Here is a 15274-nt window from a genome sequence, read left to right on the forward strand (position 1 = left end):
CATATAACAATGGGGAAACAAGAAAGGAATCAAGAAAAAGTCATGTTTATAGATTGTGTAAGATATAAAAAAATTACTAGAGGGATGAAATCACTGATTTATCTTTGTAACTTGTTCTGAAGAACATAATCTTATTCTAAGTAAATTTAAGTTTCAAGTGTTCTAATTTAGGATCATGTCAACCTGGGACAAAGACCTATTAAGGAAAAAGGAATTAATAAATATTAGTAATTCCTAGACAATTCTTGAAATGATCAAATTTATATTTAAATTTCAGACACAATATTTTATGCACTCTTTTCACTCATCTTTTGGGTTTGTTTTGCTTTGTTTTATTTTGTTTGTTTCTTTTTAACATGCTCAGTGATCCTTTAGCTTATTTCTTCTGACTCAACCCTAGCCCTCTATAAAAGCAAGACTGGTTCTCTAAATCTTCATTCATACTATGAGATTTTAAAAAATAAAAAGGATATTATGGAAGACTGGGAAAGCACTCTAAATTTGGAATCATCAGAATTTGACTTATGACCCAGTGCTAGTTTATCTGTAAATTATATTGCATATATTGGATTAAATAATTGATGAAGTCTTTAGTTTCCCAACAGTAAACAATGTAACCATTTAAAATATTATCCATTTCAGTAAGTGTGCATTTTATAGTCTTGAGTACTTATCTTATGCTAATTGTGAATATTTAGGTTTTAGTAAATAATTAATCATTCGTGATTATGTAACAATTTTGATACCACGTCCAAGGTGAATGACCTTAACATGAGGAAGTAAGGCATCTTCTGATAATTAAAATTTAAACAAGCATAACACTTAAGAGTTGACTCAGAGTTGTCAGAGAGCAGAGATTGTTAAATGATAGGTTGAGGACTACATTAAAGTTAAAAATGATTTTAAAAACTATTATGTAGATCCTAAATTTTATGATCAACACAACATTTTAAAAATCACTTTCTCCTTGTTTCTCTTGAAAATTAAGAGTACATAGGTTCAATAAAACAAAATGAAGTCAATGTTCTAGAATAGCAAAGTTAGTCAACAACTATTTTTTGATTTTATGAAATGTATTCAGTCCACCTCTGTCACCTGGGTCTTTAAAGCTTATGCTCAAACTATTTCACTCAATTATCTTACCTACATATATTCTTTACATGCATTTGGTTTGAAATCTATTCCATAATCACAAAGAATTGAGTTTTAAGGAATAAATTATATATTATTCAGGAAAGGGGATATGGCATCAATAAGCAAATAGAAGAGTTGGGGAAACAAATCTGAGAGTGTGTCTCCAGAACTATTAGGTAAGCATAGTGAAAGAACAGGAGTTTCCAGTATATGTGTAGATGTATATGTACACACACACACACACACACACACACACACACACACACATATACACACCTACATGTGTACATATACCCAAAATCCCATGAATTCACTTCTTATATCTCAATGTTCTTATCCTTCAAATTCATTCACATTGGTAATTATGCATGTGTATATGTATATAAATATAAGCAATGTTGAGTTTCATTTTTTATCACCTTGTTTAATTAGACTTCTACTTCTCCTTATTACCATTAAAACTAACAACAAAGTTTCTAAGCCTAGACACACCCTGGATTAATAAATATGGCACCATATAGATTTATTTCTGGACATAAAATTGACATACTTAAAATGGTAGTGAATCCTTCTGTGAGGATATTCCTTCAAATGATAACAGTAGTTTCAATTAGGCCCTTTGGTTCAATGTAGGTTGATCTCTCTTATGCTTCAGCAAGACTGATACTATTCTCAATGCTAATGATAATAATAAAAAGGAAACCAATATCTTCTTAATAAGGAGATTTGGTTCAACAAGATAATGAACAGAGGCAGAGGAATGTATGTATGAAGAGTCTAAAGAATGTATGAAGAGTCTAAAGAGGAAAAGTGGAACAGATACAGCGAACGTACAGTTGGAACAAATTTTTGAGTTTCTGAGAGTGTATGTATATGCATAAGTTTGTAAAGAGATGATGGAGTGGGTGTGATGGGAGATGAGGCTGAAAATCATGGAGAGAGACTTGTGAACCAATGATTTTTCAGTGGAATCCCATAAGAAGGATTTAAGTATGGAGATACAGTGAGCAGATTCGAGTCTTAAAACTTTGGCTGTGGAGTAGAGAGTGATTTGCGAATGAGGAACAAAACTGAATATAGAGAAATTATATGAGGCTTGTTTAAAGGTCTCCAGGAAGCAGGGTATGGAAGTTTAATGTAGGTTTCTGTGAGACAAAAGTGGACAAAAATGGGATCAATCTGGAAGCAAAGTATAATTGAACTTGTAATGGATTGAATATTGAGGATAAAATAATTAAGTTGCAATGTTCACCTCTCAAAATCTAGTTTGTTCAGTAAGATGAATTCCTTAAAAATTCACTGAGAAAAAAAAAAAAAACTATCACCAGAAACACAAAATGATGAGAAGTTACTGCATATATGTGCACTAATTGCTTTGTGTGAATCCATACTAGAATATTTGAAACAAGCCTATAAAGAGGAGCACACTTGAAAGAAGGCAAGAGCTCAGAAAATTTTAAAAAGCATTGTAATTCATTATTGATGTCCACTTTTATACTATGTAGAGAAACCAGTGAAATCTTTGGAATCAAGTGGAGCAAGAGAGTCACACCACAAAATATGTACGCACTAATTTTCTCATAATTGACTATTCTTTTATAGCAATGGGAACATTTTCTATCATATTTCTAATGTTCACTTAATATGTGAATAAAGTTTCAGCTACAAGAATGTGCATTCTACTCATTGTCTTAAATACATTTTTCAGTATCTTTCTTGTGTTCGAATTATGTTATAATGTAATGCACACCGAGTAGGACAAATAACTCTTCTAATTTTTTGATATTTATTGCAAATATAACATCTTGTCAATTTTGTCTTTTAGACCTTCATAACACACACTATTCCAGTGAATCAAATTTTCAACAAATGTTCAGTTAGGATCTAAGTACTCAGATTTTGTTCACTTTAAAAACAGGTGTCACCAATTCTGATGGTACATACCTATACTTCTAGTAACTAGGGGGTACTGAGGCAAGAAGATCACAATTTCAGGTAAGCCTGGGCAACTTAGTGAAACCTGTCTCAAAATTCTTCTAGAAATATGCACCAGAAAATGAGCAGAAGGTTTGCCATTAGGAAATATATTTTCCTGGGTGTAGAGGTACATGCCTACAATAGCAGGGACTTAGGAGGCTGAGGCAGGGGGATGAGAAGTTTGGGGTCAGCTCAGCAACTTAGTGAGGCCCTAAACAATTTAGCAAGACACTTTCTCAGAATAAAAAACTAAAAGTAAAAAGGGACGGGATGTAACTCAGTGATAAAGCACCCTTGGATTCAATCCCTAGTATCTATCAATCAATCAATCAGAAAGGAAGGAAGGAAGGAAGGAAGGAAGGAAGGAAGGAAGGAAGGAAGGAAGGAAGGAAGGAAGGAAGGAAGGAAGGAAGGAAGGAAGGAGAAATAAAAAAAGAAAGAGATTTTACAGACCAAAGGTGGAACCCAGTGACAGAACACTTACTTTGTATTGAACCGAGGTCCGTGGAGGTAGAGGAGACAGAGGAAGAGGAGGAGAAGGAGGAGGAGGAGGTGGGGGATGTAAGTTTTAACACAGAGACCACAGACATGAGAATGTGGAGATGGAAGTGACATGGAAGTAAAATCTTTCGCTCTCTGGAAATTTTTCTATATGAATATTTTTGAGATGTATTTGTGTATCCCTTTTACAATTAAAAAAGTTTTGAGATGATATGTTAATACCAAAACATAAATTTCATTAAAATATTTGATCATTGAATTAGTTAGACCCAAACTACATTGAAATTCTTTTGTACAGCAAGTGTTTATTGGAGCAAAAACATGATTTTAAGGCTAATAATGAGAAGAGTCATCATACCTTCATCCTATGAATTAATTTTAAGGTCAACCAGTAATATTTTCATGGAGGTTGAGAGCTTTAGACTATTTATAATTTCATAGTAAGAGGCACTTTTTAATACATGATTATTTTAAAAGAAATTTCCAATAGAAACTACAAATTTTCAATGTAAGCATTAATTGGAACAGTGAGGGGAGAAAAACATTATAATAACACTCCAGTAGCAATATACAAGCTGAAAAGCATCCACTGAGGTTGGAAACATTTATATAAGCACTATATAAATATTTATTTATGAATTCATTATCTCATATAGAATTCATTCTTTTTACTTCAGTTCTCATCGTGTGTGTGGTAACTTGATTCTTTAAGACTTTGAGAGAAAAACATACCCATGGTTTCCTCTTAACTAACAGGACTATTTGCTATATCAAAAAAAGAAAGAATAATAATAAAAAGTATTTCTGAAATTAACCATATAATTTTTAATATGGTTATAAAAATATTTTCTATTTAGGTATGGCCAAAAATGTGTGATATACTATATAACACCTGGAATATAAAAATGGTTTATTATTAGAAAATCTTTCATAGTGACTCTTTAATATAATTTCCCACAAATTAAAAATGCAAAGCGATCTCAATCCAATTATGATGCTTTCATTCTTCTAATCATATCTAAAAATTCTTATAAGTAAAAATATGTATCCATAGAACAGTATACACCTAGCAGAAAAAAAGGAACTTCATTGATAAATGCAAAACTTTATCTCAAAATTATTGTGCTAAGTAAAATAAGAGAGAAAATACACATACTTGTATTTGGAAAAAAGGAAGAATAATGAGAGAAAACAAAACTTTTTTGGTGGGAGGAGGGCAGTGAGGTGATCAGGGTAAAAGAATAGATTACCTAGGAAAAAAATGTTGTGGATTATGGATATGGTATCATTTTGATTGTGGTGATGGGTCAACTTTTAAAATTGTAACTGTTTATAATATGCATTGTAACTGTGTTTACAATACATATTTAAACATGTATAATTTATTATACAACAAATGCAACTTAGTTAACCAGCTAAAATGCTATTGATGTGACAGATATAAATTTCTAGAAAAATAACTTTTTGGTACAGGACAAGCTGTAATTTACCTCAAGAGGGTTGTGGATTTGGAGGAAACTACAAAATTTCACTTTTTATGTTATGTAACTGTATATCTCAATTTTTATATTTTGTATATTCGAATATAAAATTGGAAATTAAAAATACCATAATCATAATATTATCTAGCATTTCCATGCTGTACAATAGATTTAGTTAGAATTTATGGTGACTACACTATTGACTTATATAACAAAGATTTTTAATTAATATATGCTTAAAAATTTTTAGAGAAATTGTGTACCTACCATTTGATGGGCAATGTTCTAAATACTAGGATTAAAGAAAGATCAAATTTGCAAAAATGCCTGCTGCCTTGGAACTTATTTATAGCAAGATGAAGTAGGCAACAGATAGTCAACATAACAGTTGGATAAATTATATGGCAGAGTGGCAAAGATAAGAACTGAGATAATTTAAAAAAAACAGCAGAACATTAAAGATTAATCAGAAGATAGGAAGGGGAAATAGATTGCAATTATGAATGTTTTCCATTCAAATGGTCACATTTGGGCAAATTTGAAGGAGTTGAGTGATTAGGCCATGTAGGATATCAGGGTAAAGGCCATTTTAGGTAGAAGAAACTTTCAGGCAAGACCTTACATTGGAAGGTACTGATGGATTTTAGAAATAGCACAACTTCCCTAGAGAAAAGTGAGTAAAGGGATGAAGCTATGGGGGACAAAGTCAAAGAAGTAATAGGAGATCAGATCTTGTAAGGTCATGTAAGACATTATGAGGTTTTATAGAGAAAAACACAGGATATACTTGTCAGAAGTAAAATGTGATGCAATCTATGTTTTATATGGAGCATTCTGGCTTCTAAGCTGTGAAGAAGAAAGCAAGAAGATCTGTTAGGAGGCAATTGTACCAATCCAGAAGAGAAATGATAGTCGTTCAAAACTAGGTACTTTCAGATCACATTTCATTTTTGAGATATGACCCAATTTCCTTCTCAAGATTATCTCCTCTCTGTTTCTGTGACTCTGTATTGTCCTCTCATTGTCATCATTTTAATCTCATAAAGTAACCAACTCCTGGATATACCTTGGACACCTGGATGTTCTCAACAGAATTACAAGATTCTCCACTTATGGGGAAAAGGAGAGGCATCAAAAATGACTCCAAGATTTTCACTTCAATTATGTGGCAAATGAACAGGTGTCATTAAATGACATTTGAAGAAGCAGGTTTGGGCAATCATGGAAGTTTATTTGGGGGCAAGGTACTTCAGGAAATTTTTAGATATTCAAAAGGAAAAGTAAAGTAAACAGTTAGACATGGACTTACAATTATGTAATTGTAAGTATGTGGATGCAACAAAGAAGTAAGGAAACAGAGAGAAGAACAATTTTGATCCCAGAGGTATTCAATTTTAAGGGAGGAGGAGAAAAGGAGTTAGCAAAGGAGATGCAAGATGGGAAGAAAAATAGCAATACATTTTTCAATCACCAATAAAAGAGTAACTACATTACTGATTCATCTTATAACTATTTGATTTTTAGGTTTCTTGTTACATAAAATGGTGTAACAGACAAAAGATCTATTTAAAGCTTGGCTGAAGAGATTGATCTTATAACTATGTGAAGAAGGGTTACTCCTCTCTAGCACTACCAATGTTTTGGCCAGGATAATTTCCTTGCTGTGGGGTCATTAGACACCCTCTCTGACCCTACTCACTCAATGCTAGCAGTACTATCTTAATATGTTCACTTCCTACTCATCCACTAAACATTTGCCAAAATATTTAATGAATCCAGGTCATCAAACTTATTGAACACTCCTTTGTCCTCATTAACTTGATCTTTTAGCAGTGCATGAGATAATGACTTTAATCTCTTTCTTAAGATACTCTCATCCCTTTGTTTCTGTGACTATATTCTCCTTTCCTCCTAATGCATTGGTCAGTCCTTATCTTCACTTCATTCTCATGTTAGAGCTTCCTTCTAGCACTTTTTTATTTCTTCTCTGTTCTCTCACTAGTAAACTAATCTGGCTTCATGGTTTTAGATATCTCCTCCATTCTTCTATTCTTTCATGTGTATCTCTAGACCACAGATCTAAGATTCAGCCTTGAATACATCACTGACTACTTGATATTTCACATGGATCTCTTACAGCCATCTCAGATGTGCAACTAAAACCAAAACTGTAGTATACTATTATCAGAATCCTAGTTATGTAACACAGAATTCCAGTTTATCAGTCTTGAGTATTTCCTGTCTTCATTTCCACATCCACTCTTAGATCAAAGTTTTCTAGTTACATTTCCACCCACTGCTTTCCATCTGCTTTGAGATGACAGTACTGCAAACTGTCAGCACTTGGTGCACAATAGTTTTCTACAGGGACCTCTTTTCTTCTCATGAAAACTATTTTCTGCCTTGAAAGTAAAATCATTGACAGGTATTTATAAATGGTATTACTTCCTCCTCAAATCTTAGATCTCAACTCAAATCTTCTTTTCAAATGGACTTTTATTCACTATATTATTCAAAACTTATAATGCATATTTTTCTTTTTTAGTCCATTAGTTATTTCCTTGAACACAGTTTTCAAAGTTGGAATTTTTGTGAACCAAGAACTAAGCACCAAAACTAACTTTTAGAAGGTTTTAAGTAAACCTTCAATTATGAATGAATAAATCTTGGCTGGTTCACCTTCAAATGCTATATGGTCTGATTAATGATTTATTCAGCATTAGTAATTTTAAACTCAAGTGCTTTATATGATATTATATTCTAAAACAAGACTTTGAAGTCTTGTGGGTACTGGTGCACTTCTATGCTTGTGTATGTGTGTGTGTTACACATAGACCCATAAGTTAGGTATGAGGTTTATAACTGGGACTTAATTAAAAATTGAAATATATTAATTATAACACAATTAGATATTTGCTAAAAGCTTTTTAGGAAACAATAGCCTTATCAATTTTTGAGGAAAAGATGTGATTTTTCACAAATAAAATTATAAGCATGTTCATCTTGAACACTCTGTTTTGCATAGAAGCAAATATGCCGAAATGGTATTCATGTGTCAAAATCAAATAGATCATATCAACCTGAGAATTTGTTTTGCTTAGGAATATTTAAATCCTTAATGGTAAAAATCTAATCTGTTTTTTATAGTAATTTACATTTTTCCAAACATTGACCTACTTTATAGTGCTTGCCATCATGTATTTTTCCATACAGCATTTCTTAATAGAAATGGTAAATTACTGGAAAGTATGTACAATTGTTGCATAATGCTATCATATTATGTCTGACTGCTAAAATTTAAATTCAGAAATCTCATTATGCTTTACATATAGATTGGATCATGTCAGTCTTTTAAGTTTTAAATTATTTAATTTTCTTAAAGGAAAAATTTCATCCATTTTGTATAGCCCAGGGGGTTAGAAAATTATAAGCATTTCTAACTATAAAATAACTAACTCCACATTTGAAATTTAAATTTGTAATCATAATTAGTATTCCAAACAATTTTACAGATTGCTGAAGAGTATTCCCTTCATAATTAAAAAAAAAAAAAGATCATATTGAAAATCACCTTCCCTTGGAATGGACTTCAGTTAACATTCAGTTTTTGAGCAATATTCTATCTCAGCATAGTCTTTCATTATCTGTGGAGATGGTTTCAGGACTCCCTACTATCACATGGCTAACTCCTTCCATCTGGCTGAGAATGAGGTTATAACTAATGTGTCCACAGTTTGATTTGTGCATTTTCCTCTCCCTTTCCTATTGATCCAGAGATAGAAATCAATGTGCCATAATCAGTCTAGGAAAAAACTTGAATTTAATCTTCAAAGGATTGGGGAAGTTTTAGTCATTATCATTTAATATCTGTGTCAAAACTTAGAAGATGAAATAGATCCCATACTCATTAAATTTATGAATGACTAGCTGGTGACTGTTCGAAAAGCAAATACTTTAAATGGCAGAGTAAGTCTTAAGGGTAGAAAATCAATACTTTATACGGGAGATAAATTTCACAGAAATAAATACAAGTTATACAGATAATGCATGGAAAGACATATAATATGTCACAGATCTTTTGCAAATTCTGTATGTTTTTTAATCTGGAAAGTTTTATTGGAAAAAACTTTAGAAATTGTCAGCTTCAGTAATGTAGTTGTTTTTCAGAGAGTAAACTGAGACTCAGCAACATGACATTTCTTTAGTTAATTGCTCTATAATTCCCATTGTTAAGATGTCAAAAATTAGACTTATTCCATCTTTATATTGAGATACCTGGATTACAAAAAAGATTCAGAGACTATAGTTAAATAATTGCCTTCATTCAGGTAGCCATGTATTTATTTTTAAATAATATACTGGCTGAAATGTCTGAGGAATTTAGCTTACAGTACAGTGCTAAAACTCCTGACTCAGAGGGCCCAGGACTTGTAGTCAGCTATGATGAACTACTCAGTAGAAAAGAGACTCCTACTATTACAGTTACCTACTTTTCTTCCTGGTGAATACTATTTGTCATGGTAAGTTGAGAAGAATGGAGGAAAACCAGTCTAGATCATACTGCACCATTAGTAAACAGTCACTAAATTAAGTTTCATATGCTATTCACTAAAGGATAGTCAATAGCTTTGTAACGAGTTGTGAAAAATTCTATAACACATTAATAAAGTTAAATATAAGAAACAAAAATAAATAAAATATATGCAAGTAAATGCCTATAATATACAAAGAAATACATATATAAACATCTGCATATATATGAATAAAATCAGTTACTGAATATTAAAAGTATACTACTATTAAATGAAATGTAGGCTTCTGACCTACAATACATTTTGTTCACTGAAGTACACTGATTGTATTTCAATCTCCATAAGGAAAACTAAAAATTGAACCATTTTCACTGAAAAAAAAAAAAAAACTATATCAAAATTAACTAAAGATGTAGCTGGGTGTGGGGGTACATGCCTGTAATACCAGTAACTTAGGAGGCTGAGGCAGCAGGATTGCAAGTTTGAGGTCTGCCTCTGCAATTTACCCTGTCTCAAAAGAAAAAAAATCAATAACTTTTTAAAAAGGAGTGGAAATGTAACTCAGTGGTAAAGTGCCCCTGGGGCCAACCCCCAGGATAGAAACAATAATAATAATAATAATAATGTGAATATTTTTATCAATTATAATGTTCAGATGTAATTTACAAATAATTGTTAATGTAATATTATATGGCAAAGTACAATATCTTGCTAATCATCAACATTACCAATAGAATCATCATACTGTTACTATTAAAACATTTATATAGGACATAATATGTCCCTGAAACATTAAATGTTAATACATATTATGCAAAATGAATTTGTATATAATTATATGTAATTAATAATAGTATATTATATGTACATATATAGACAAATTATTTAAGCCTCACTAGTTTCCCACACCATGAAATAGTATGGAGAAACTAAGAGCCTAGGAAGGGACAGGAACAAAAGTAAAACCCAGATGGTATAATTCCACAGAGTATGCTCTTTATTACAGCATTAACAATAAGTAAAATGGTGTCATAGGAGCAATGTTTTTACAAACTAGACTTCTGTGTTAGAGATAAAGTTAAGGCTAATTAATGACTCTGAGTCAGTGTTTTATTCTGATAGAGTGGAAGGAGATTACTTGTTAGACACAGAAGGCAGAGTGATCTGCTAAATTTATTGACTCTTTCCTAGAACTTTCCTCAGAACTGTTCTCAATAGAAGTAAAACTACCACATTTGTGTACAATGAATAAAAATGTAGTCTGTAAAAAATTAAAAAATAAATAATCAAAAAAAAGAAGTAAAACTATTACAGAACACCATGTGTGAAAGAGAAGAATTTGATGAACTCGGGTATAGATGAATTTTTACTTAGAGTCAACTTAATTTAAACGTGGATTCAAAAGCTAATAACACCTCTTTTAAAACCAGTTTACTGCTATCTACGGCTGACTAAAATTAAAATATGTTCCAGATTTGCATCAAGTGATATCAATAGAGTTCAAATCTTTATTCTAGATGCCAGAGCAAAAAGTAGTGAGAACTTCCAGACAGGAAACTCTGATTCTTTTTAAATATAAAGTTTCAGTTACATCCTGCTGTGATAGTACTTGACCTGTGGGTTGTATGGGAATAGGCCAGGCTTTTTAAAAGCAAGTATTTATTTGTCATTTTTCTTCCAGGTTACTTCAAAATATAAAACACACAATAATTTGACATGCCCTCAAATAAAAAGGGACAGTCCACAACCACGTATCTGAACAAATGTTCTAGTTTATTTTTCTCGAAAAGAATAAACATCATAATCAACATGTCCATCATACAGCAGCAAGTAATACTGTTCTGCTTTGGATTTTCTCTGAAACACAGCAATCAGGAGTCAGAAGAAATAGTTACACTTCCAAGTTGATCTCTTGCCCTAGAACAGAAGCATTCTTCTGATACTGTTAAAATTTAAACAATTCCCATCACTTTACATTATTTTTTACTGTAAAAAATGAAGTGATTTTCATATTCTCATCTCAAGAAAAAAAGGCTCATATTCATAATATATTGTGAAACTCAATGAAATAAAATGTACACTATGTTAGGTATCATTCACTACCATTCTTAAACAGCAAAGGCAAATGAATTAAATAAAAAAACATAAAATCATGCTTGTGAAGTAAATCATGTGTTTCTTTAAGAATCAATAAGTACAGAATATTTTTTCTATATTGGGAGAATGTCAGGAGGAATAAATGAATATCTCAATTAATTCCTATTATCAGATATTGCAATTTTATTTTAAAAGTAAAGGATAGGAGGTATGGCCTTCAAATATTCAGCATCATTTACTTACAATCAAGCCACTGTTCGTTTGTCTTTTTTGTCTGCCAGGGATTCTTTTGTAGAAAATTCCTCCTGGATTAAACTGAGTACTCCAAATAATCATATCTCTTTGATAATATACATCCATCCCTGTTATTCTTGAATTATGTTCAATATGAGAAATTTGTTGATGATCGCCACTGTAGTTGAATGGATATATAAAACCCAGGATATCAGTGTCATTAGCAATGTAGAGAACTTGATCTTCAGAGCCTGGAGATTATTATAATAAAATACAAAAATAAAGTAAATTTCAACTACAGTAAAAGCAATTATTATACTTTTAAATTGAGAACTGTTATGCTTAATACAATTTCTTCTGCAATGAAAATCGACATATTTTGTATCATTTTTTAGTAGTCATGACTTACACTTTCTGATGCCCACTTTTCTAACATTATAACATTTATAATAGTTATTGGTATATTTTTCTAGCACAAAGTTTACCTTTTGGCTAGAAATTAGGAATTTGTAAAATATGCCCTTTTATGAAGAGAGATTTTTACTTGGTAAGTAAAATACATTATATTCTAATGCTTTGATTCTCAACATTTAGATGCTCAATTTTTACTCATTAAGTGTCAAAAGTTTCTGAGCATTTATCTTAGCATATTAACTGTTCCTCTAAAGCTCAAACATGAAAAGATAAAAGACTGTACTTCCTCACATTCATATATCTCAAATTCTGTTATTTTATTATGTACAGACTTCAGTCTTTATTATATAAAAGTTCTATAATCTCTAAATTGTCTAAAATACTATTAAGCTGAACATTTTATCTTCGTGTTTTGAACATATAATATTAATATCATATATGATATTATATAAATGTCATTTTCATATTGAAAATTAAAACCATAAAGTGAATTCTGAAAATATTAATTAAAACATTAATGTAAATACTGAACACAGAATGAATTGTATATATTGTTTCCAAAAATAAATAAACACTACTAATAATACATACTGAGGTATAGTTCAAATCTATAATCTTAAATAGCTCTCACTTAGAAAATTTTTATTATGGGTCAGGCAGTATTTGTAAGCATTTCACAATTTATTTCCACATCTTACAACCATTAAAATAGATATTAGGATTCCTCTTTTCTAGATGAGAAACTATGGTTTCAAGTATTTAGTAACTCCTTCAAATACACACAACCTGAAAAGCATAGTGTTGAGATTTGAATTTGAGAATATGTAATGCCACTGCCCACACCTTATCCATAGTATCACATGCTTTTCTGGGGTAATAACAATTTCATTAGCAGTGCTCATTCATACTCTCTGGCGAACATAGAAGTTATAATATTATTTAATAATAGAAGTTAAATATTATTTAATAAAAATATATGAACATTAAAAGCTTAACACCTACACCTGTCATTTATTTTTTTCTAATGAAACTGGTAAATACAAGAGGTATAATATTTCAAGTAAGATATTGTCTTAAAACTTTTAAAATTGTTATTCAAATTGTATTCGTTTTGTAATGATAGTTTAGTTTTTGTCTTACTGGTTTTCTAATTTCTCATATATACTAAAAGTATATCATAAACAAAGAAACTTTATATATTGTGACTTACACTTGTTTACAAATTATTTCAAACATAAAGTGGTTTTACCACTAGCTATATTTTTGACATTTCTATAAACCTTCCCAAGTTAGATTATTTTTAGAGTGGACAAAATGCAAATAGAAAGAAGGAATAAGTTCTAATGTCCTACAGCATGGTGGGGTGATACCTAGTTATAGAATTCATTATAAAGAATTAGAAGGGGAAAATTTAGAGGTTTCCCATAGGAAGAAATGATAAATACTTAAGAGATGAAAATGCATCCATATTGTATACAAGTATTAAATTATCCTACCACACTTCATAAATATGTATAATTATTGTGACTATTAAAATTTAATTTTAAACAAACTAATAAACTAGCCAAATTAATTAGTAAGAAAATGTATGTATCATTTCAGGAATGAAGTTACTGCTAAAATTCAATATGAATCATTTTTTTCCTCTCTTTTAGCATAATATTTGTAATAGCATTTGTAATAATGATTCTAACTTTACCTTTTGCTATGCAAGTATTATTTCTTTCTTGAAAATTCTGGTCACACACACATTTATATGATCCTTCTATATTTATACATTGATGGGAACATGTGCCAAACACCAAACATTCATTAAGGTCTAGAAAAGAAAAGCTCAAAATAGCATCATCATAAATTTCATTCTATGTTTCCAAAGAAACCAAAATTATTTTTCCTCTTTTACCTTCTTATTACTTTTCTTTCACTGATTTTTAAAATCTTAAGTGTATGGTTTGCTGTATATTATTTTGTTGGCCAAAATTATTTTTATGATTGATACAATATAAAAAAATTATTATTTTTACATTGCTTGTCAGCCCACCTAAAATATTAACATGTGTATTTCAAACTTCCTTACTATAAATTCACTCACATTAACACCTCAAAGTTTCTTTGTAAGCCTGTTTCTGATCAACTCCCTCTATATTTGTACATGTTGTCTGCTTATTCCTTTGTCTTTTAATATCCTTGCCAGTTTTTTGTACAGAATTTGTGCCCCCTTTTCAAACCCACTTGAAATGCAGCTTCCCTTATGTCTGCCAATACATTAGGTTCTCTGTTTTTGCTCTACTGGTGTCTCTCTCTTATAAAATGACTCATATAATATTTCAGAAACATCGTCACATATTCATATCCATACATGATGGTCAGTCCATCAAGGATATAAAGTACAAAGTATTCTTTTTTATTGCCACATTTTACACAATGATTGGCAGAGAATGAAGATCTGGATGTACTATGAATAAACTTCTGGGTTCATATGTAAGAAGAGGGCTATAACAAGACTATGTGAATTAAACAAAAAAAATCCCGAATGCCTATGTATAAATAAATATATCTAAATCACAGCAATAGACAAGTCACTGGCAATACTACTTAACTTGGTTCATGCCTGTAATTTTAATGTTTTAAGCAGAGCTAGGATTGAGGCCCTGTGCATCAGGTGAATTTCCAGCTTTCCCTTTTTTCCTTCTTTACTAATGTTTTATATAGCATCATTCCTGTGCCCCTTCTACCACGTACAGTTGCCCTTATTATATTATAAGTCTGTGAGAAAAACGTCTTGCCTTAAGGTAGAAAACTTAAAACTCAGCACATGACTATCTTTCATTTAGCATGCAACAATGTTCCAAGAACTCAGTGGTAGAGAAAATAACTTTCCTGGTGACACATATAAATGACAAT

At 31.0% G+C, this 15274-nt stretch overlaps 1 protein-coding gene across 1 annotated transcript in view; it reads right to left on the reverse strand.

Moving 5' to 3' along the window:
• The window catches only part of Lrp1b (LDL receptor related protein 1B), a 1852169-nt gene that overhangs the window by 96608 nt on the left and 1740287 nt on the right, over positions 1–15274 (reverse strand). The window contains 2 exon segments of the mRNA XM_047543195.1: positions 11966–12207; positions 14070–14189. Of these exon segments, the coding sequence (XP_047399151.1) occupies positions 11966–12207; positions 14070–14189 (362 nt within the window).

This window comes from Sciurus carolinensis, chromosome 3 (assembly GCF_902686445.1).
Source record: "Sciurus carolinensis chromosome 3, mSciCar1.2, whole genome shotgun sequence".
In the NCBI taxonomy this organism is placed as follows: domain Eukaryota; kingdom Metazoa; phylum Chordata; class Mammalia; order Rodentia; family Sciuridae; genus Sciurus; species Sciurus carolinensis.